At 44.9% G+C, this 23,217-nt stretch overlaps 1 protein-coding gene across 1 annotated transcript in view; it reads right to left on the reverse strand.

Moving 5' to 3' along the window:
* Positions 1 to 23,217, reverse strand: part of PTPRT (protein tyrosine phosphatase receptor type T) — an 804,737-nt gene that overhangs the window by 75,035 nt on the left and 706,485 nt on the right. The window contains exon 18 of the mRNA XM_007464800.1: positions 16,070 to 16,260. Within this exon, the coding sequence (XP_007464862.1) occupies positions 16,070 to 16,260 (191 nt within the window). The remainder of the gene's footprint in view (positions 1 to 16,069; positions 16,261 to 23,217) is intronic.

Genomic DNA, 23,217 nt, shown 5'->3' on the forward strand with positions numbered 1-23,217 from the left:
TAGTGTGTGAGATGGCTTCTGTGACTACAGAGGCAAAGATCCTGGAACCTCAGAGGTGTAAGTGGCCTTGAAAATAATTTGTTTGTGCTCCCTTCCACAATGGCCTTCCAGGCAGCTGATAAGCTGATCCCTAGCATCTGTTAATTGGATACCATTAAACTTGGATGCCCTTGGTGATGGAGAGCTCACTACACCATAAAGCTTCCTGCCTCACTTTTGGACAGACCCTCTGGGCATTTCTTTGTTTACTCTGCCTCCATGCACTTCGCCTTTGCCCTGATCCACGGGGCCCCACAGAGTATGTATGCACGCTCTGCACCACGATACCGCAGAAGTTTAATGAACGTCCCCGCCCACCCTCAGAGTCCTGAAATGGCACAGTTTGGGAGTCCTTTCAACATCCATGCTCTTCAGGATAAACCCAGTGCGAAGATATCCTTTGAAAAATCCTAGATAGTTGTGATGAGTGGCATGTCTCCGTGGGAGATCGTGCAGGCTCCTGGCACAGTCTTGGGAGCCTCTGTGTCCCCCTGGTGGGGGATGAAGGAGAATGTGTTGGCCCCGGGGGCCGTGATGACGTTGACAAAGGCTGAGAGGCAACACCTCACGCAGTCGCCCAGGAGTGAGTGGTAATGACCCCTTAGTTTGCGGACTTTGATCACACATCCATTTCCATTTTTAGGGAGCTGCAACCTAATAGGGGATAATCTCAGGAAGGAAAAAAACATGAGGGGGAGTCTCATCTCCATCTTCAAAGTGAGCCAGCCGAGGGGGATTATTTTTGCATTAGTGGCTCGTTACAGTAGATTGACCAGGGAATGGTGGCAGTCATTAGGAGCTAATCACATTCTTCTGAAACCGAAACTGCCATCTCATTATATTCATCCATTATCAATCTCCGCTTTCCTTTTCTCATTCTCTTCTCCTTAGAGTGTTGAGCTCTATTTTTACACTCTTCTCTTAGTGTGGAAATGTTTCCAACTCTTCCACAGTGTTGCTTTTCTAAGGCAGTCATTTTTCTTTCTTTTTTTTTTTTTAAAGTCCTAAAAGGTGTATTGGGGGATGTCTGCATCTCTGGAGGTCTGAGCTGTGGTATTCACAGAATCCTCAGAAGGCAGACCTGAAAGGATCTTTTGAGAATGTTATTGCCTCACTTTACAGATCAGCAAAGTGAGGTCTGAAAACATGCAATGACTCACGCAAGAATGCCTGGTGATGGGCTACTCCAGGTAAGTGAGCCCTTCTTCCCTGTGTCCCTTCTGCCTTCTCTCCTTCCTTCTTTTTCCAATGACCATCTGGGTGCTAGGACTACGCTAGGTCCTAGAAATAATAGCAATGAACACGGCAGACAAGATCTCATGGACTTTCTGTCCTAGTTGTGGGAAGGTGCAAACAATAAACAAGATAATTATTGTTTAAAACAAGTGCTACAAAGGCAACAAACAAAGTCCTGGGATAGACAGTGACTCTGGAAAAGGCACCACTTTAGGTAGGGTGGCTTGGGCGGAACTCTTGGAAAAGGTGGCATTTGAGAAGGAAAAGAGCAGCTCCTGACTTCCAGGAGCTGGCCTGGCACTGCCAGCTGGACCTTGGTGTTTTCCTGTTGAACTTAAACAATTTCACAGAATGCCAACACCAGACAAAGCTCCTCTGAGACCAGGATGGAACAAGGCTAAAACTAGACCACTCTGTAGTCATATCCAAACACAAACAGGAATATTGCCCAAGCCAAAAGAAAACAACCACCCACCCTCTATCCTGGCTCATGTGTGATGCTGCTCCTTTGCCAATTTCAGCTGTAGCCTCGAGCCTGTTCCCCCTTCTAATAGTTACGATTTACTAAGGTACCCAACCCTAACACTTCCTATTGGTGTCTAATCTAGAACAAAGCCTCCAATCTACCTAACACAGCTCACATCCTATGAGCCCTTTCTGACACCCTCTTCCTGAGATTTCCCACAGTTCCTAAATCCAGCTTATTCAACTCCAGGTGTATTTCTACTGGTCTCCTGTTGACACATCTGAGCTGAAAAACAGATGATGAGCAGAAGCCAGCTATATGGGGGAAGAATGTTCCAGGATGACAATGGGTGTGGAGGCCCTGAGATGGAATGAGCTTGGTGTGCTCTAGAACTTGAAGGGAGGCTCAACAGAGCTGAGAGAATATAAGTGACACATCATGTGGATGGGGAAGGTGTGGTGCTCAGTTGAGGTCTTGTGGACCACGGCCAAGAACGAGAGTTTTATTTTAAGTCAGTGGGGATGCTTTGGACATTTTTAAAAATGAGGAGGCGAAGCCTGTACCAGCATCGTGACAAGTGGCTAAGAGCACTTGTCTCTTAAACCCTCCCTGTGTCCTTCTTGACAGGCTTCATAGACTTTAGGATAAGAGTATCATCTGGTCCCTGTCCCAGACCAACTCTTCTTATGGTTGGTAGGCATTCCACCTACCCACCCACCCACCCCCCCACCGTCCCTCTCGGTCAAGGAGCTGAGGTCCTGGAGCCAGGGGGAGCTCAGATCACCTGACCACAAGTCACAGGCTTCTTCTGACCTGTTATGCTGAGTCACAGGACTCCGCAACCTAGCCCGGTTTCCCCCCGAATACTTCAATTTCTTGTTAGAACTGAGAATTGGCCCTGATGTCTGCCTGGCTGACTCCTTTTCCTACCTGTTGGTTTGGCCCTACTGAGATAAGAAAGTCCTTTCTGAAGCTTGCCACCCTTCTTTGGACACTCTTCTCTGTACCTAAGCCTCCTTGAGTTAGGCCCCAGATAGCGAGACATCAGAACACAGTTTCCAAGAGTAGCTCACCTCCAATCCATGGCTGAGAGTATCCTGCTCCATTTCCTTTACCTGTTCACCCACTAACCTCAGCAGATTCTGTCAGCTATGAGGCCCTCCTCACTCCCTTTGGCTTGACTGTATCCCTGGAGATAATTAATTGGACATGATATGCCCTGGGGTGTAGCAAAACCAGGCCCAGGGAATGCTGACCAGGCAGTTCCTGGCTGATGCTTCAGGGCACAGTCGAGGGCCTGCTTCCTCCGTGATCAGTCTGGGCTGCCAGGGTTTCTCCGTGACTCCACCCACCACTGCACTCTCCTGATGCAGGGAAGATCCCAGAGAGTCTTCACAGAGGAGAAGCCATTTTACCTGGGTCTTTCACACATCTATCCCGTCAAGAAACATCTCTTGCCGTGCATTTGAGAGGGAAAAGGCAGGGCTTTGCAAAAGGGAGACAGATTAGAGTGTTTGGATATTTTTACTGCAAATCATTTTACCACTCCAAGTCTCAATCACCTTTTTTGAAAATTAAGTCAATAATACACCCTTCAGGTTAGGTGTGGAGGAAGGATTCGACTACACAGGGGCAGCATGGGGAATTCTTTGGCCAATGGAACTCTTATGTACCCTGATTGTTTTGGTGTTTATGTGACACCATGCATGTTAAAACTCATAGAATTGTATACCCTGCGACCCCCAAATAAATTCTGCAGCATATAAATTTAAAAATGAAAAATATACACCCCACCGAGTTTTGTGATGATTAGTGATTACCTGAGATAATGCCTGTAGGCACCTAACCCAATGCCTGGCACATGGCAGGTGTTCAGACTCTTCCATCCCAAGGATATGCTATCCAGCCCCCTTGTTTCACCCCCAGAATTCATTCTCTGTCTCCTATTGAGCAGAAACATCCAGATTATTGTCACAAGACAAAAGAAGGGGGGGCGCTCCTTGCACCATCCTTCCTGGTTTGCCTCAGACCAAAGGGGTTCCCGGGATGCAGAACTTTCGTTTAAAACTGGGACCATCCTGGGAAAACTGGGACAACCTGGTCACAGGTAAGACACAGTATTAAGGGAGTGAGAAGGAGTTTTATGGGTGGCTGGAAGCCTAAGGTCTGGTCTCAACTGAGGTCCACGAGCTCAGTAAGTACCCATGTTTACTGAAGGCCATGGCTAGTTGGTGGACGGCAAAGGCTACCATGGATGGCTGTACAGGTTGTGCACAACACAAGAGCGCCAAATCTAAGGGAGCACCATTCATCTGGTAGGCACGACAGATTTCTGTATATATTATGAACATCTTCTGCAAGGTGATAAAGTCAAGTATCCTGAGACAGGTGTACCTTTTGCTATTTCACTCTAAGGTGCTGTATGAGTTACCGGTGGCCCTGGCAGAGACCATGCTTTCAACAAATGCCTGCTTCTCTGGTGAAAAGCACACACCTTAGGGATTATAAATGTGGACAGAGAAGGCAGGAGAGGATGATTAATGACATCTCCTCAGAGTGGCATCAGGAGAGCAAATATTATTGTGTGCCATGCTACTAAGTAGACGGTAATTTATGAGTTCTGGGGATGTTGAGTCAAAAATCGGAGGGCAGCAAGATGGGGGTATTTGTCTGTGACAGGAGTTTGGAACAAGCAGAATAGTTGAGGGTCTGTCTGCATATAGAGTCACAAAGCACCCTTTAAAAGGCCCCACTGAAAGCTACGAGATCTCTTTTAAATGACAAAGTTTAGGTCAGCTGTTCTCAAACTTTGGTAGGGATCCAGATTTTCTAGAGAATTTGGTAGAATGCAGAGGCCTGGGCCCTGTCTTTCATCCATGAGCCTGTGTCTCAATGTTCTTTACTAACTCCAGGTGGTTCTGACACATAACACAGTTTAAGAACCACTGTTTTAGGCAGGAAGGTGATTGGAAACAGCAAATTCCTGGGGAAGACTCACTCTGAAGACACTCTATGCACCTACAGAGACAGCCCACGACGTGAGGGTCTTTCTGTGTCAGTGTCTTTCTTTAAGAAATACTGCCTTTTAAATTTCTGGATGGCACTATATTATTTTCAGTTTTTTTAAACTGAAGTATAGTTGATTTACAAATTGTGCCAATCTCTGTGGTACAGCAAAGCGACTCTGAGTCTAAAATACGGCACAAATGAACCTATCTACAAAACAGAAACAGACTCATAGACCTACAGAACACACTTGTGGTTGCCAAGGGGCAGGGCGGAGGGAGAGAGATGGACTTGGAGGTTAGGGTTGGTAGATGCAAACTATTACATTTAGAATGGACGGGACTATTCTTTTTATTTTATTTTATTATTTTTTTTTTTACCATCTTTGTTGGAGTATAATTGCTTTACAATGGTGTGTTAGTTTCTGCTGTATCACAAAGTGAATCAGCTATACGTATACATATATCCCCATATCCCCTCCCTCTTGCGTCTCCCTCCCACCCTCCCTATCCCACCCCTCTAGGTGGTCACAAAGCACCGAGCTGATCTCCCTGTGCTATGTGGCTGCTTCCCACTAGCTAGCTATTTTACAATTCGTAGTGTGTATATGTCCATGCCACTCTCTCACTTCGTTGATGGGACTATTCTTAACCATAAAGTTTTTCACCAGTACTTTGCAAATCAATTAAATTAATATTTAATATACTATTTTCCACATGCTTCAGGGAAGAGAGATGAGTAAGACACTGGCCCTACTTCCAAGAGGCCTACAGTTTGATGGGAAAGCTCATACTAGGGTACATCTATTCCTCCCATCTCTGAGCCTATGACCTGGGGGACCCCTGCATCCCATCCCAGGCTACAGACTTCTGGTCCTGTCCACACATTTTCTCCATGCATGAGTTTCTGGGAGGGTGCCTCTGGGTCAACAGCTCTCCCCTAAACTTGAAGTCAGCTAGAGTTAAGGGGTGGACTGTCAAAGGTCATGATTTACCTTGTTAATTCTGTTCAGGAAAACTGTGAAAACTTCCTATTTGTCTCCCCAACTAGTTTCATTTTTTCTTTTTTCATAGACAGGCATCTTTGTTTCCTGTCTAAGAGCTGGCTTGCAACATTTCAACTCTTTTGTGTTTCTGAGCCCCTAAACCTCTGTGTCACTCTGTCACACAGGCTCTTCCTCTACCCAGCCTTTCTACTTTTCTTCAGCTCAGTGCCTCATCGTTTAGAACGCTTCTGATGGATGCTGGCAGTAATAGCTGACAAAAAGCAAAAATAAATGACAAAAACCTGCATTCACCCTGGACCGCCCTTTCTCATGGGTCTACAAAGCATGTTAACTAGAGTTCCGTTATGTGATTACATGGTGTGGTAAGACCATGAGCTTCCTTCAAAGTAGGGTCTTTATTTTCTTTCTGTATCTTTCTAACTATCTCCAGTAAACTACGCAGTGTAAGGTACTCAGTAAGTGTTTCTGGCCAAATGAAGGGCCAGCATATATTATCAGCCTTCAGGAGTCCATGCTATGTAGTCAAACATGTCACAGAAGATGAAACATGGACCCAGAGATGGAAGAGTCTTGTCTAAGTCCACCCAGCCTATCAGTAGCAGATTGAGAACCACGTCTTAACTCTCAATGGAGACACTTTTCTATGGTACCACCTGAAAATTGCTCACTTGGTTGGGGAGGATTCCAGTTAAACAGAAAATATTGTTTGCTGGGTTACAAACAGAATACTAAGTGGAAAAATAAAAATAAGCTCAGGGCTTCCCTGGTGGCGCAGAGGTTGAGCGTTTGCCTGCCGATGCAGGGGACACGGGTTCGTGCCCCGGTGCGGGAAGATCCCACATGCCGCGGAGCAGCTGGGCCCGTGAGCCATGGCCGCTGAGCCTGCGCGACCGGAGACTGTGCTCCGCAATGGGAGAGGCCACAACAGTGAGAGGCCCACGTACCGCAAAAAAAAAAAAAAAAAAAAAAAAAAAAAATAAGCTCAAAGGAAAGGACTCAGTTAACAGTCTCTCGTACATGAGCTCTTTCTTGCTAGGAAAACTTCCAAGTCTGAAACCACATGTTTCCTGATGTCTTTTGGCCACCTCTGGAAAAGGCCCAGTTTCTCCTTATTTTAATCCATGGTGAGCGGAATGAAATGAGCAGGCAGAGTCAAGTCTTTCTATTTTGATCATTATGAGTTTCCAGAGTTGGAGAACAACCATGGTTTTCCCTTTCACGATTTGGGCTTCTGCCACTAATTCCCCATGCCCCTACCCAAGAATCACTCATTTGCAAATTGAGAAGCTGGGCCAGAATCTCTCAGAGATCACCTGCAGTGGCATGTTCTGGGACTCTTTTACCCACTGAGGAGAGAAAAAAATTGTGGGAGAAACAGAAGGGCCACTCTGTCTCTGCTCAGGTGGCTCTGAGCAGAGAAGAGGGCACCTGGGGAGATCTGAAGCATCCATCTCCTTGGTTACACTCCATCGGGAGGCTGCCTGCCCACCATCACTTAGATGACTAACAGAAAGATGGCAACACTGGCCTCACCCCACACAAGCCATGCACGTGGCGTGTCTGCCCAGAGCTGGAAAATGAACAAATGTTTGCTCTTCATTAGGCTGCATCATATTCCTCACAGCTGGTCCTCGTTGCCTTGAGTAATCTTAATGGAGCTGTAGTAACCAATACCTTCTGGTTTCCCTACTGGGCTTGTTCTATTCATTGTGATGACAGGCTGCCTGGATTGGACTGGATTAACATGCTTCTCTTCCTTCTCTCCATCACAAAGTCACCTCACCCTATTGCCCCACATCCTTCCCAAACTTGCTACTCATCTGACCATGACAGTGGCTGGCGTTCTAGGACTCACAGACAATCCCACTCTCCAGCCAACATCTGTTAGCATTTGACGGCATGCTTAGGATTTTTGGTTTGTAACTGGGGAAGGTGCCCCCACCTTTGGGCTGGGGGTGGTAGGAGGGGGAGGAGGGAAGACTCTGCAGTCCAGGATCACGTGAAGAAGCCCCTTGACTCTAATGTGACTGTGGTCCAATAGCAGAGCAGATTTGTGGGGTCCGCACACGCCTCCACGGGCATCGGATGTGACCGGGAGCAAGTACAGCAGGTGAGGGGAAGGGTCTGTGGACACAAGCAGGGCACGTGCTGGGGACTCCACGGGCCTCCTCAGACCAGCGTCTCAACCTTGAAAGTACATTAGAGTCATCTGGAGAGCTTAAGAGATACTGATCCCTGGATCCCACTTCCAGAGATTCTGACTTAATTGGTCTGAAGGATGGCCTGGGTGTTGGTGTTTTTAAAACTTCCCTGGGTTATTCTAACGTGCAGTCAAGATTGAAAGCCTCTAAGACTCAGATCTGTATGGGAAGTGCAGTTAATTTGCCTTAGGCCTCCTTGAGTTCTTAGGAACCCAAAGTCCCTGGTCAATCACAGTGGCTAGGACTTGGGACTTAACTATGGGGGTGGTAGCCCCAGAGAGTGGGGTCCAGTGGAGCTACAGGTGGGATGGGAGATCCAGCTGGCCTGGACAATTGGTTCCCACTGAGACTCCCAACGTATCATGGACAGAAGCATTCTTTGGATCACTCTGACCAATGTCTCCATGCCCATTGCATAAATATGAAAATGGAGGCCCAGAGAGGGGGAGTAACTGGCTCAAGGTCACCCAGATAGTTAATGAAAGAGACAGGGCTTAAATCTAGGCATTTTGACTCTCAATTCAGGACCATTCATGCATTATTTCAAGTCACCGAACTTAAAATATATACATTGAGAGGTTCAAGTTTACATGTTAAAGAGAGGAAGCTGATTTTATGGCTCGACATGAAAGAATGTGTGTGGGCTTGTCTAGGCTCGGGGCCCAGTCTCCAGGTTCAGGCAAACCCGTATTTTCCTTGAATTACTGTCCCAGCCCCCTACCTGCCTCTGATCTCCCTGTTCTGATCTACGACAAACAGTTGCATCTAAAAGGCGAATCCATAGTGGCTATATCAATTTACATTCCCACCAACAGTGCAAGAGGGTTCCCTTTTCTCCACACCCTCTCCAACATTTATTGTTTGTAGATTTTTTGATGATGGCCATTCTGACCGGTGTGAGATGATATCTCATTGTAGTTTTGATTTGCATTTCTCTAATGATTAATGATGTTGAGCATTCTTTCACGCGTCTGTTGGCAATCTGTATATCTTCTTTGGAGAAGTGTCTATTTAGGTCTTCTGCCCATTTTTGGATTGGGATGTTTGTTTTTTTGTTTGTTATTGAGCTGCATGAGCTGCTTGTAAATTTTGGAGATTAATCCTCTGTCAGTTGCTTCATTTGCAAATATTTTCTCCCATTCTGAGGGTTGTCTTCTGGTCTTGTTTATGGTTTCCTTTGCTGTGTAAAAGCTTTTAAGTTTCATTAGGTCCCATTTGTTTATTTTTGTTTTTATTTCCATTTCTCTAGGAGGTGGATCAAAAAGGATCTTGTGTGATTTATGTCATGGAGTGTTCTGCCTATGTTTTCCTCTGAGAGTTTGATAGTGTCTGGCATTACATTTAGGTCTTTAATCCATTTTGACTTTATTTTTGTGTATGGTGTTAGGGAGTGTTGTAATTTCATTCTTTTACATGTAGCTGTCTAGTTTTCCCAGCACCACTTATTGAAGAGACTGTCTTTTCTCCACTGTATATTCTTGCCTCCTTTACCAAAGATAATGTGACCATATGTGCGTGGGTTTATCTCTGGGCTTTCTATCCTGTTCCATTGATCAATATTTCTGTTTTTGTGCCAGTACCATACTGTCTTGAGTATCCCACTACTGGGCATATACCCTGAGAAAACCATAATTCAAAAAGAGTCATGTACCACAATGTTCACTGCAGCTCTATTTACAATAGCCAGGACACGGAAGCAACCTAACAGTCCATCAACAGATGATATAAAGAAGATGTGGCACATATATACAATGGAATATTACTCAGCCATAAAAAGAAATGAAATTGAGTCATTTGTAGTGAGGTGGATGGACCTAGAATCTGTCATATAGAGTGAAGTAAGTCAGAAAGAGGAAAACAAATACCGTATGCTAACACATATATACGAAAACTAAAAAAAAAAAAAAAAAAATGGTCATAAAGAACCTAGGGGCAAGATGGGAATAAAGACGCAGACCTACTAGAGAATGGACTTGAGGGTATGGGGAGGGGGAAGGGTAAGCTGGGACAAAGTGAGAGAGTGGCATGGACATATATACACTACCAAATGTAAAATAGATAGCTAGTGGGAAGCAGCCGCATAGCACAGGGAGATCAGCTCAGTGCTCTGTGACCACCTAGAGGGGTGGGATAGGGAGGGTGGGAGGGAGGGAGACGCAAGAGGGAGGAGATATGGGAACATATGTATATGTATACCTGATTCACTTTGTTATAAAACAGAAACGAACACACCACTGTAAAGCAGTTATACTCCAATAAAGATGTTAAAAAATAAAATAAAATAAAATAAAATGCGAATCCATCTTAAAAAAATCCCTGCTCCCCACTGCTCCTGGAATAAAATCCAAATCCCCTTGCCCTCACCCCATGCCTGCCCCTACTAACAATTTCAGCCCCATCTCCTTCTTTGCTCCCTCCTATTTCTCAAGCTTTGGCTTAGGCTTTATGTCTTCCAGAAAGCCACTGGCTATCCATCCTCAGGCTAGGCTTAATGCACCCCAGCTCCAAGGGCTTGACAGCACTCTGGGGATACCTCTACTGTGACATTTGGCCAAACAGTGAAATAGTTAGTTTATATGCGCATCTCAAAGAATAAGCTCTAAGCTCCCCAGAAGCCAAGGACTCTATCTTGTCTCCTCAGTTTCTAGAGTCCAGTACAATGCCTGGTCTATGAAAAGTGCTCTGACATCTCACAGTTGAAATTCTGTGTTTTTAATATCACCTATGTATGACTGGCTCCCAAAGTTTTCTCCCCAGTCCAGGCTTCTTTCCCAAATTCCAGACTCATATATCCAGCTACCTACTTTCCATCTCCACTGAGATATCTAACAGACATCTTAGTTCAAAATCAAACTCCCCATTCCTTCCTTATCCCCAAGTCTGTTCCACCTGCAGCCTTCCCATCTCCACTGGTGGCAACTCCATCCTTCCAGTGGCTTGGGTAATAGCCTTGAAGTCACCCTTGATTCCTCTCTTTCTCTCCCAGGCCACATGTAATGTGTTAGAAAATCCTGTTGGCTCTATCTTTAGAATACATTCAGAATCCAGCCACCTCTCTCCACCGCCGCTGCCACATCCTGGGTGAGTCAGCACTGTCTCTCTGCTGGGTCACTGCAGTGGGCTCGCAACTCGTTTCCCTGCTTTTACCCTTTCCTCCCTCTGTCTATTCTCCACAGAGCAGCAAGAATCAATCTTTCAAAATAATGTCAGAAAATTATCACTTGTCTTCTCAAGACTCTGCAGTGGCTTTCTATTTCATTCAGAGTAAAAGCCAAAGCCCCTATAATGGCTTATAAGGCACTATACGATCAGGCCCCCTTTATTTCTCCAACTGCACCTTCTATTACTTTTCTTTCTTGTTCACTGGACTCACACCACACTTGACCTCCTTGTACATGCCAGATATATTACTCCCTTAATCTTGACTCTTTTCCTCCAGATACTTTCCGGCATGTCTCTGCTCGAATCTCATATTCCAATTAAAGACTGCCCTTTCAGCCTGTTTAATGCTGGGACTCCTTCACCTCATGTCCCTGGAATATACCATCTCCCTTCCTTGCGCTTCTCTTTCATTTCCCATGGTACTTACTTGTGGAAGACTGTATTATCCACAGATTATATTTTCCAATACTCCTGTTCTGTATTCTCTCTTAGAATCTTGCAGCTACACCTCCCTTCATCAAGAGATGGAGTCTAATTTCCCTCCCCTAGAAGGCAGGCAGTTATTGTTTGCGTATAACCAATATAAGGTGGTTGGAGTGATGCTGTGTGGCGTCCAACTGCAGGTAACGAGGGGTGACGCACTCTCCACCTTGTTAGCTAGCGGGCTCACCAGCAGAGCTCTGTGCCTCCACGTAAGAAGTTCAGTGATCTCGAGGCAACCGTGCTGTGTGGAAACCCAGGCCACCGGAAGAGGCTGAGTGTAGGTGTTCCAGCTGGCAATCCCAGCTGAGATCCCAGCTGTTAGCTATCTGGGTGAAGACACTTTCAGATCTTCAGTCCCAAGCCTTAGAGCATTCCCAGTCAAGGCTTTAGACATCATGGAAGAGAGACAGACTATCCCTGTTGTACCCTGTCCAAATGCCAGATTCTGACCCACAGAATCAGTGGGCACAATAAATTGGCTGTTCTACCTCATTAAGATTTGGGGTAGTTTGTAACACAGCAAACAGTGCTTTTCACTGTCTAACATACTATATCATTTACTAACATATTACATTAAGTAAGTTATTGTAAAATAACTTCCTTATCTTTAAGTCTATTGTTTATTTTGGGTTTCCTCTGCTAGAACACAAGCTTCACAAGGGCATGTATCTTTGTCCATTTTTGTTCTCTGTTGTATCCCAAATACCTCGAACAGTTCTTAGAAACAGTAACTACTCAGTAAATATTTAATGAGCAAATCTGTAAGTGACTGTAAAACTTAAGTGAATTTTATAAGACACAGCTTGCTATAGCTGAGAGGTCCCTTATATGTCAACTTGTCAAACCCACTAATTTGCATGAAAAAAATGAGCAGCGTAGGCGAGTGACAGGCAACAAACAGAGCACATGGCGTGTGGGTTTGATAGTAGGATTGAAGACCCAGGAATCATATATCTACAATAGGAAACAGTCTTCAAGTAGATTTGTGATTCTCTGTTCAGTATGTAGATTCCAGACATCACAGGAGGCTTGATGATCAAAGCAATATCCAGCTATAGTCTAAGCAAGTGGAAAGACAGTGTGGAAACACACCTATGAAGTAATGTTTTCCAATTAATCTCTAGTTAATCAGGAAATGCTGTTAACTAGAAGCTAAGCATTCAAGCTAACTGATTAATATAACTTGAACTAACTGAGGGCAAGTCTAGTCTACTTAATGATATTTCTGGTTGAAGTTCAAATGATGGAACAACATTTATTGTTTTCTCTCTCACTATAAAAGCAGTTCATTTCCATGCTAGAAAATTTGGAAAATGTAAAAAGGCACAAAAAAATAAATGAAAAAAAAATCAATCCAAAATCCCGCCACATAAGGATGGATACCTTTAAAAGATATCATTCTGGAAGGAAATGCACCAAAGTCGTCAAATGTATTTGTATTTCTGTTTTCAAATCTTAGATCGCAAGTTCTTAGAACAGTGTTTCTCAGGCTTTGACTACTTGGCCCCCTTTCTGATAAGCCACATATGTCCCTTAATGCTATTTGAAACTTTAAAACAAATTAAATATTATGACTAATAACTTATTAAACCTTCATGATATTGAATACGACTTTACAAACAACACACCTTCTCCTGACATTCACTCACCACACAGGTCTACACAAGTGAGTGTGAGCGCACACACACATGCTCCCCCCCATACTTTAAGGGGCTGGGACTGAGGCAGGAGAGAGATGGGCCCCAGGCTGAGCAGCTGCAAACAGTCTCCTGTAGACACTTCGAAATAAAGATAACGACAGGAGCAGAGCCCTGCTTGAGTAAAAGATAAGTCGAGCACATTTTTCTCATTCCTGTGGTCAAGGAGACATCCTAGACCACACATGTGCAGAAAAGATACTCGGGGTCAAAGGTGAGAAGGGCGCCAGCCCATAATATGTCCCGCCAACCTCCCAGAAACCCTCGCGCTAGAATTCATCTTGGCTGAAAGATGTGCGTGCACATCGGGCAGGGCCCTGAGTCAGGCCAAATATGGGCACGAGCAAGATGTCTGGCTAGAGGGAACCTGGAAAACTGCCCTCACATAAGCAATTTTAGCCACCCCTACTGGGCACGACTCACTCTGAGTCTGCCTGTGTGTACTTCCTCGTGTACTTTGCTTCTAATAAACATTTTATCTGCTTCATAATCTCTGTCTCTTTGCTGAATTCCTTTTTCAAAGAAGACAAGGACCGAGGTCCAGCCGCTGGACCCCACGGCCCCCTGAGGTCAGGATCATTTAACCAACCTCCTAGGAAATAAGGCCCAGGGATGTGAGGTGATGAGACCGTCACCTGCAATTCTTATCCCAGTATCCTCCCAAAATTTATAGATTGAGTTTATGAAAAATACTATTTTTTTTTTTCTTTGCGGTATGTGGGCCTCTCACTGTTGTGGCCTCTCCCGTTGAGGAGCACAGGCTCCAGACGCACAGGCTCAGCGGCCATGGCTCACGGGCCCAGCCGCTCCGCGGCACGTGGCATCTTCCCGGACCGGGGCACGAACCCTTGTCCCCTGCATCGGCAGGCGGACTCTCACCCACTGCGCCACCAGGGAAGCCCGAAAAACACTATTTTACTTAGACCGTATTTGAAATTAACTGCTGGGGACAGGAATAAAGACACAGATGTAGAGAATGGATGAGGACATGGGGAGGGGGAAGGGTAAGCTGGGACAAAGTGAGAGAGTGGCATGGACATACATACACTACCAAATGTAAAATAGGTAGCTAGTGGGAAGCAGCTGCATAGCACAGGGAAATAAGCTCTGTGCTTTGTGACCACCTAGAGGGGTGGGATGGGGTGGGCGGGAGGGAGATGCAAGAGGGAGGGGATCTGGGGATATATGTATACGTATAGCTGACTGACTTTGTAATACAGCAGAAACTAACACACCATTGTAAAGCAGTGACACTCCAATAAAGATGTTAAAACAAAAAAACCAAACCAAAACAAAAAAAGTTAACTGCTGGTTCTCCTGAGCTGGTAATTACTCATGTCCATTGACATAAACGCTTTTGTTCGCATAACTGGCGTCAAACCGTTCTCCTTGCTACCACGTTTTATACTCTCTAAGTTTTAGGACCAGACAGGCCCTTAGTAATCACCTATCCAAACTCTTCATTCAACTAATAAAGAACTTTAAAACTCAGGTAGCAAAATGATAGGCCACACAGCTTGTTGTATTGGAATCTGGATGTCTGGACACCCCCTACCGCCAAATTGAGCACAATTTCATGACCTCACACAACTTCTGAAATATTGCTTTGTAAGCTCTTTCTCAGAATACAGTCTGAGAGATAAACTTAGTCTGCAGTATCAAGAATTCCAAATGTGTAGCATCTGAGTCAATGCATTTTCACTGCACACCGTGAAACTGAACCTAGCGTATCTGGGCCACATGATGCATGTGAGAGAAAAAAAAAACCCACCACCACCACCACCACAACAAAACCTAGTGCAACTAACTCAGAGCCTGGCACACAGCAAATGCTCAAAAGATATTCTGGGAAGGATAGAGGAGAGGCAGAGAGAGGAAAGGAAAAGAGAAGAAAGAGATGCTTGGTTCCAAAGCCACCTGCAGCTGGATTCCGACAGGCTCAGGAGGGATGCAAAATTCCTCTTGGGGGTCAGGTGCTCTTTAGTGCAGGAAAACATCTTAATGAGTTTTTCCTTCTACCTTTTGTTTGTAAAAGGTGAGGCCTAAAGGGCAAGGAGTGGAACAAAAGGAGTGAGATAAAGATAGCTGTAACTGTTCTGCATAATAAAGTACAGGGAGTGGAGTCCTTTTCCTGGCTGCTATAAAAAGGAGGAGGAAAAAAAAGGGAAAATTTAGGACACTAAAAGGAACTTTTGGGAAGGAAGTGGATAGAGACCTGTCTGGGGACCAGAACCTCACCTCAGGAGGACTTGTATTCAGGTACTTCCTGTACTCGGCTGCAATCCTTCTGTGATTCCCTAAACCTTAGTTAACAACTGCTACTCACGAATCCTTGGCATTAGAGACTCGCTGGGGAGGAAGGTAAGGGATGTGCAAGGCTGGGGTTGCGGAGAAGGTACCGAGAGAGGGAGGACAGCAGTCGCCAGATGCGATACTGACTTGGGGGTGTTGAAAACACAACAGAAGCATGACCATGAGGCAAGAGGTGACCAGGAGCAAGCAGGCCTGCTGAAAATCACTGGCAGGGGTGATCTGCTGGCTTTTCTACAACATGTGGGATGGGGGCTGGAGCCATTCTATTGATATCTTCCCATTGAAGGAAGGTGTGACTCTAAACTGATGCAGTAGGTCTGGGTGGGCCTGAGATGGTGCATTTCCAGCAGGCTCCCAGGTGGTGTTGATGCTGCTGAACCCGGGACCATACTTTGAATACCTTTAGTACCCACGAAGCCTCTGTGCCCATCAGGCAGTTTCCCGCAGGCTGGTCTCTTACCTCATATTCCTCCTTGAACCCGTAGCCCTGGCCTCTCTTCATCTGAGTGATGTGCTGGAGCAGGTCAGCCACCCGGATGGCGGGCTGGAACTGGTCCCGGGGATAGCTCATCTCCACGGGGTCGCAGGCCCGGTAGGGGTGAGTCTGGATCGTGAGGGTGGGCTGGGACAGCTCCCCGCGGCTGCCATCTGCTTCAAAAAGGAGGAGGGAGAACAGACCATCACCTACAGGAGTTTTGTGCTCTGCCCTCTGTGCATCCCCTAGGTTGACCTCAGGAGGGCAGAGGGAACTAACTCAGGACTCAGCTGATCAGGGAACTGCAGAAAGAATAAAGAAACACGGTTTCCCTGGCATGGCTGTGGCGGTAGATTTAAACATGAAAACAACAAACAAACCAGTGACACAATAACTCTTGGTTCGTTTCTACTTCAAGGGTGCATCTTGATGGAGTAAAGACAAGGTTCCAGGTTGGCTGTCATCTCCCGCCTTTTTCTGTCCTTCCTTCAGGCTTGTCAGGGTGGTCTCAGGCAATCCAGGCCAATCCCAGAACCAATGAGAAGCCAGGCAGGATGGATACTAGGAGCGCCCACCCTCCTGTTGAGGAAGCAGACTACCTGGAATCGTCTCTGGTGCCTGCCTGAAGGTGAGGAGAGCCTCAGGTCCCTGGAGATCAGAGCCATGTGCCTGCTTCTGGTCCATTTGCCTGCATCCCCGTGTGACCTGGTTTCTCTACTAGTTTGTTTCCTTTGGGTCATACACTGGCAGGAATTGGAGCCAGTCTTGGATCCGCAGTAGATAGCAGAGACCCTGACCCTCTCAGCTGCTCTCCAGCTATGGGCTCTGCAACAATGATCACCTTCTGCCTACTGTCTAGTTTCCCCAGAATTTAACACTCTTAACCCAGGAGTGATGCTGAACCTACCTTGCAGGTGGGGAAGCCTGAGCCTCCTCCTCCAGTCCCAACAGCTATTTCTCCCAGGCCTGGGTCCTACGCCTCATGTCCTTCATACATCTATCCTTGGTATAAGATCTATAATCTCGCCTGATAATAATCTTTAGACACACTGAATTGTGTTAACTGCTCCCTACTAGTTGGGCCACCCTCAAAACTGATGCCTGCTTAGGTTGGAATTTGAATTCCTCTGCTCCCCTTAGACCAGTAAAACCACTTTCTAACCCTATGAACTCCCTGCCAGCCATACACTGTCAATCTTTCAGGGCCAGTTCGTCTTATCCAGAACCATTCAGGCTTCGTCTCCCCAGCCTCCTCCCAAAGACACGGACAGTCTATGCTCTAGACCCTCACGTTTCTGGCATGCATAAGATGAGAACTCCCAGATCTGATGTGTCTCACCCAGATGTTTTCAGACACCGCAAGGTACCAAGGCAGACCCCACAGGGCCTATGCTACACTCATTCCCTGGGAGTTCTAGCATACGTTCCTCATTTTCTGCATCTTGTCTTTTCAAAATCCACGTATCTTTCAGCTTATTTCTCTCTGTCGCAATAATCCATCAAACATTGATTCTGTATGTAAAAGTGAACTTTCCTTCTATGTGACAGCATGAGCAAAACTCTTCCTAGTAAGGAAAGGATTGCCAACAGAAGGATCTAGAATATATAGGTTTATGCACCAGGAAGAAGGGCCTAGGTGAGATGTAAGCACAAGTTTTCTGACAAGCATGAGAAAAATACTGCTTACTTTTCTCCTGGGATTTGAGGTAACAGGTAACACATCTTCACTGGCGTTGCTTAAACATAGAGCTGGCAAATATGGGCACAGCTTCCCTTCTCCATCACACCCTTGTGATCAGGAGTTAGATTTACTGAGACCCCACTCTGTTTCAGGGACTCTGGTGGACACTGGAAATGGACAGAATACAGGTTTCACCCTCAAGGCTGGGTGGTCTAGGAGGGTAGACAGACAAGAAGAACCACTGGAAGCATGAGCAGAGAAGCTGGAAAAGCCAAGCACATCTAGGTAAAGCGCAAGGAAGATAAGATGGACTCGAGGTAGAGGGTGGAAATATGCCGGGGGTAAAGCTGTGAGGCACCGTGTGAGGTCCGCCTAGAAAGGTGTGAATGTCTAAGAATCTTCAAGCCAGTGGGAAACTACTGAGGGATTTTCAGAAGACTCCTCATTAAAGACTCACGCTATTTCTTGTAGGCATCCCAGCTGCCATGGATCTGAGGCCTCCTTCCAGTGAATATCACTCATGGGGATGGAGAAAAAAGGAGCACCTGAGTTTGCTTCTCTAGATGCCGCACTTCACGATTCCCAGGATAGGATGAACAGGAGTCAATGCCTGGAGCTCTGTGAGTGTCTCCCACCTAAGCCACTATCATATATGGTGACAGATATCTTCAGAGACCCATGGGCCTGGGACCTGGGCTGCCTGGGAGACCAGCTGTCTGGCAGAGATAGGCTTCTTAGGAAAGAGCATCTGACAACTTCTGTGAGATGCCAAGTGTTTCCAAAACCAAATAGCTACCAATATGGATATTTTCCTCTAAACACATTGCTAGACAGACTGTAAACTTGGTGTCAGCAAAACCAACACTGGAATGGAAAACAAACGTGTCTGAAACTTAGCAACTTGTATTTTGCTGTAACATTTGTAATAATGGCAGTGCTGGTGCTAATGATGCTATGGAGACTCGGAACCAAGGGAGTTTCAAGGTTTATTAATTCAACTAGTTGGACTCCCTTTGCCAATGTATCTTACTTCACCTATTCCCTATTAACCCCTGATCATGCAGAAGTGATGCCTTTTATCACACCCCATTTCACCAGACTCACTATACTTAATTTTCCATCATTAGGTTTAATGAAAACCCAATTTCACAACTCACTTCTCTCAGGAACCTACAAGTCATGCTACATTTTTATCAGCCCCAATTAAAAATCGTTATGATGTTCCTTTTCGAGAGGGAGCCTTAAAACTAATGTGTGATTCTGCTGCTAATTCAACAAGGGTGCTGGAATCCACATGCTGCTCGTAAAATGTAACTCAAACCAGCTGGCCCAGCGAGAGAACATTTTTCATTTTTCTCCTCACCAGACCCTTAATTTTCATGCCATTTCAACTGCTCATTTATAGGCCTTACATGTTTATTTGTCACATAATAATATTTTGGATTTCTTTTGCACCTTTTCTATAGCTGTTGTCTAGGGCTGTGAATTCCCCCGCAACATGTCTTGTTGCTGCCCGTGAAGGGCTGGTAGCGCGAGCAGAGAGATTATGGTGACGTGTATGAGATGCCGGGTCACCACCATCCCTCTGATTTCCTCTTTTCTGTCTCTCTGCCAGTCGCTCTTCCTTCTTCCTTGGGAACCTGGCTTTGACCTTCTCTTTCTTTTTTTATTCCCCTGCTACCAAGCCATTAGAGATCTCCCACTAGCAACAGCCACATATTTCCAATCACTTGCTAGGAACTGCCACTCCAGCCGGTTAACAAATATTTACTGAGTACCTATAGTGTACAAAGCACAGTGTTAGATATAAGTACAGACAGGAGGGTGGAGGAAAGTGTGTTCAGAGGGAGATACGCTGCCACAGCCCTTGCAGGAGAGAAGAGGAGATAAGATGTGCATAAACATGTCTGACAAAGGTGGAACGGATGGGCTCCAGGAGGTGGGAGGATAACGTGTTGCAGAGTTAGGCACCGTGGAAACATCACCCAAGCTCTAGGCATTCACGCCCCACTTCTGTGGTTTTTGCCATCACTGTGTATAACCTGTACCAGCTCTGTCCAATAGAACTCTCCACAATGATGGAAATGGTCTGTATCTGTGCTGTGCAATATGGTAGCCCCTGAACACATGTGACTACTGAGTGTGTGAAATGCGGCTAATGTGATGGGCAAACTGCATTTTACACTTTGCTTAATTTTAATTCACTTAAATTTAAATGTACACATGTGGCTTATGGTTACTGTACTGGGAAGCACAGATCTAGAGAAAGAGACAGAGAAAGGGAGAGCATTCTGGAGTTACATAGCGGGTAAAGAGGTCCAGTGGAAATATAACATGGACCACGTATGTAAATTAAAATTTTCTTATAGCAACGTTAAATAAGGTAAAAAGGAACAAGTGAAATTAACTGCAATAAGAAATTTTGTTTAACCCAATACACTGAAATGATATTTCAACACAGAGCTGGTATAAAATTATTAATGATATATTTGACGTTCTTTATTCATACTCAGGCTTTGAGATCCAATGTGTATCTTATAAAGCATTTCAACTCAGACCAGCCATATTTCCAGTGCTTAACACCACATACGGTTAGTGGCTATAGTATTAGACAGGGTGGGTGTACATCCAGAGCCAAATCAAGTGCTAAAGAGAGCTGACTTAGAGCTACAGTGAACTCTAAAAGACACTGATCTAGTGTAAGACAGCTCTAGCACAGCACTGCCCAAAAGAACTTCATATGATGATGGAAGTGCTCTGTATCTGCACATTCAATATGGTAGCCACTAGTCACCTATGACTGTCAAGCACTTGAAATGTGGCTAGTGGGACTGAGAAACTGAATTTTTACTTTAACCTAATTTCAATTAATTTAAATATAAAAAGCCACCTGTGTCCAGTGGCTACTGCATTGAATAGTGCATACCTATACAGTCATGTCTTCAAAGTTTTTCTTTAAATCAATTTTCAACCATTGCTTTACTCTATCTCATTAAAAATGACAGTGAAATATAAAATCATGGGCGTGCTATGCTAGCTTTGACTTAAACTAAGATTAGGTGTATACAGACTTGTGACCTTCGAGAAAGAGTAGATTCACATACCCCCCATCTCATATCCCCTCAGGAATGTTGAAAAGTGCATATCTATGTAGGAATTACCTTTTCTCCCTGTCTTAAATCTGACCAACTCCATAGGGTTGAACTTGTAAAACTAATAGTTAAGTAGAATGCCATCCCACCGTGCCACATTCTACAGAACTGAAATGGACATTATACAATTGACAATTGACACGGTTATACTTTGTTACTTAAGGTAACACTGGCTCCAAGGACAAAAAAGAAATGCTTCATCTTTTCCCATTTTCTTTCCTGGGCTCAGAGAATCAAAGGCTCCAGCAAGCAAATATGGGGATCGGGCATCTCCAAGCCCTTTCTCTTCCTCAGTCCTTTTCATTGGCTAAGACAAAAGAGGGTGGATAAACACCTTTGTACCCCGGAACTCAGATTCAGTATTAGAAAAAATTTGAGACGGGAACAGCCATAGGAAAGTGCTTCTGGATTCATTTGCTCCTCCTGATAAAGAAATCAATCTTTCTCTTTGTGGAGAGAGTGTGAATTCCTTCTTCCACAGCTCTCACATGACTTGGAAGGATGGTGGAAGATACATCACACAGGGATGGGGACTGTGAACCTCCGTTACTTCTCCTGCTTAAGTCACAAGAAAAGGATTCCAATCAGCTGAACAGCGAAAGCAACAATAAGAATCTGCCTTCTCTGTTTATCAGCAAACACCAGTCCCTAGAGACCTCTCCTCCTTCGAAGTTAAGAAAACAGAAACAAAACAACATGGAGTCTCAGAAAAATCTGCGATGTGAAAAAATAAGAAAAATGACACTCTGGATGCTGAGAAAAATAAAATTTTCAAAAGAAAAGTAGTCAGTGTTGATTGTTTACCCAACAGCCATCCCTCACCTTCTTCCTTTCTGGCAGAACCCCCACACGAGTCTGGGTGCCCACACATTCCCCACGTGACTCGGAGGAGGATGACCCTATTCCAAGATGTAGGGGAAAATCCTGATTCTTTTAAGCCAATCAGATGTTCCTATCGTCTTTGCCAATTTTCAAAAATTTTCAGTGAGCTAGGAGGGAAGGTCTACTAGGGGAGCTCTATTTTCTTCTAGGAAAGATTTCCTTACTTCTAGGAAGGATATTCCAGGGGCTTCTGTCTCCTACTGGACATTACCACGTGTGGGTTTGATGCTTGGAACTGCTAAAGCAATCTCGCATTCAAGAAAGGATCCAGGCTAAGGGCAATGCCAACACGAGATGGCAAAGTGGAGAGCTTGAACGGACGGGGGGCTTTAATGACATTCTTGGGCATCTCATTCAACCAATCAATGGAACCCTCCTCTAACTCCTGACTTCCTGTTCTGTAAGATAACACAGTAGCTTATTGTTTAAGCCCATTTGATGTTTTTCTATGACCTACACAGTGGAAAACAGAAATGCATTTTAGATGGCATGAAATTCAAGAAAACATGGAAGAATAAAGAAAGTGAAAGGTTAAACAGTAAGAGGACAGCGTTTCCAAAATATGGATCAAGTGAAGAAGGAACTAGAGGAAAACTTGCTGAATGAGGCAAAGGAAAGATGGTAAGGAAACCGAAATGGAATAGCGGAATTTGAATGGACATTGGAATCTCTAATGAGAATAAGCAACAGGCAGAAACTTGTGGAGAATTAATTTGAGAAGCTTGTAGCGAACATATAAGGGAGTGAGAACAATGAGACTTCTTTTTCCTTGGAATCTATCATCTGCTCATGTGTGTTCAGGTGTGAAGGCACCAAAAAGACATTTTCAGAGAAAAAAACAGACTTATAAAAGATCATTGCTGTTACCAAAGAAGAGAAGAGAATAAACAAAATAGATGCAATAATAAAGGATACAATGTAAAAACAGCTTTTTGGCAGAATAAAACCCAAAAATGAACAAAATGTGAAGAGCTCTCCATGTACAATTTAAAAGTAGAACAAATCTCCTGATAATGTTATTAAATATTATTGATGTAGAAATACTCAGATAAACATCTAGGTTGGAAGAAAAGGCTGTCTATAAAGAAAAAGAAACAATGCTAACCATATTTTCTGTTGCCCGAATTCATTTTATTTATTTTTTTTTATTTTTTATTTTTTTGCGGTATGCGGGCCTCTCACTGTTGTGGCCTCTCCCGTTGCGGAGCACAGGCTCCAGACGCGCAGGCTCAGCGGCCATGGCTCACGGGCCCAGCCGCTCCATGGCACGTGGGATCTTCCCAGATCGGGGCGCGAACCCGCGTCCCCTGCATCAGCAGGCGGACTCTCAACCACTGCGCCACCAGGGAAGCCCTCTGTTGCCCGAATTTAAATGCCAAAAATCATTGGAACAAAATTTTTTTTTTTTTTTTTTTTTT

This window comes from Lipotes vexillifer, unplaced genomic scaffold (genome assembly GCF_000442215.2).
Source record: "Lipotes vexillifer unplaced genomic scaffold, Lipotes_vexillifer_v1.1 scaffold53, whole genome shotgun sequence".
Classification (NCBI taxonomy): Eukaryota; Metazoa; Chordata; class Mammalia; order Artiodactyla; family Lipotidae; genus Lipotes; species Lipotes vexillifer.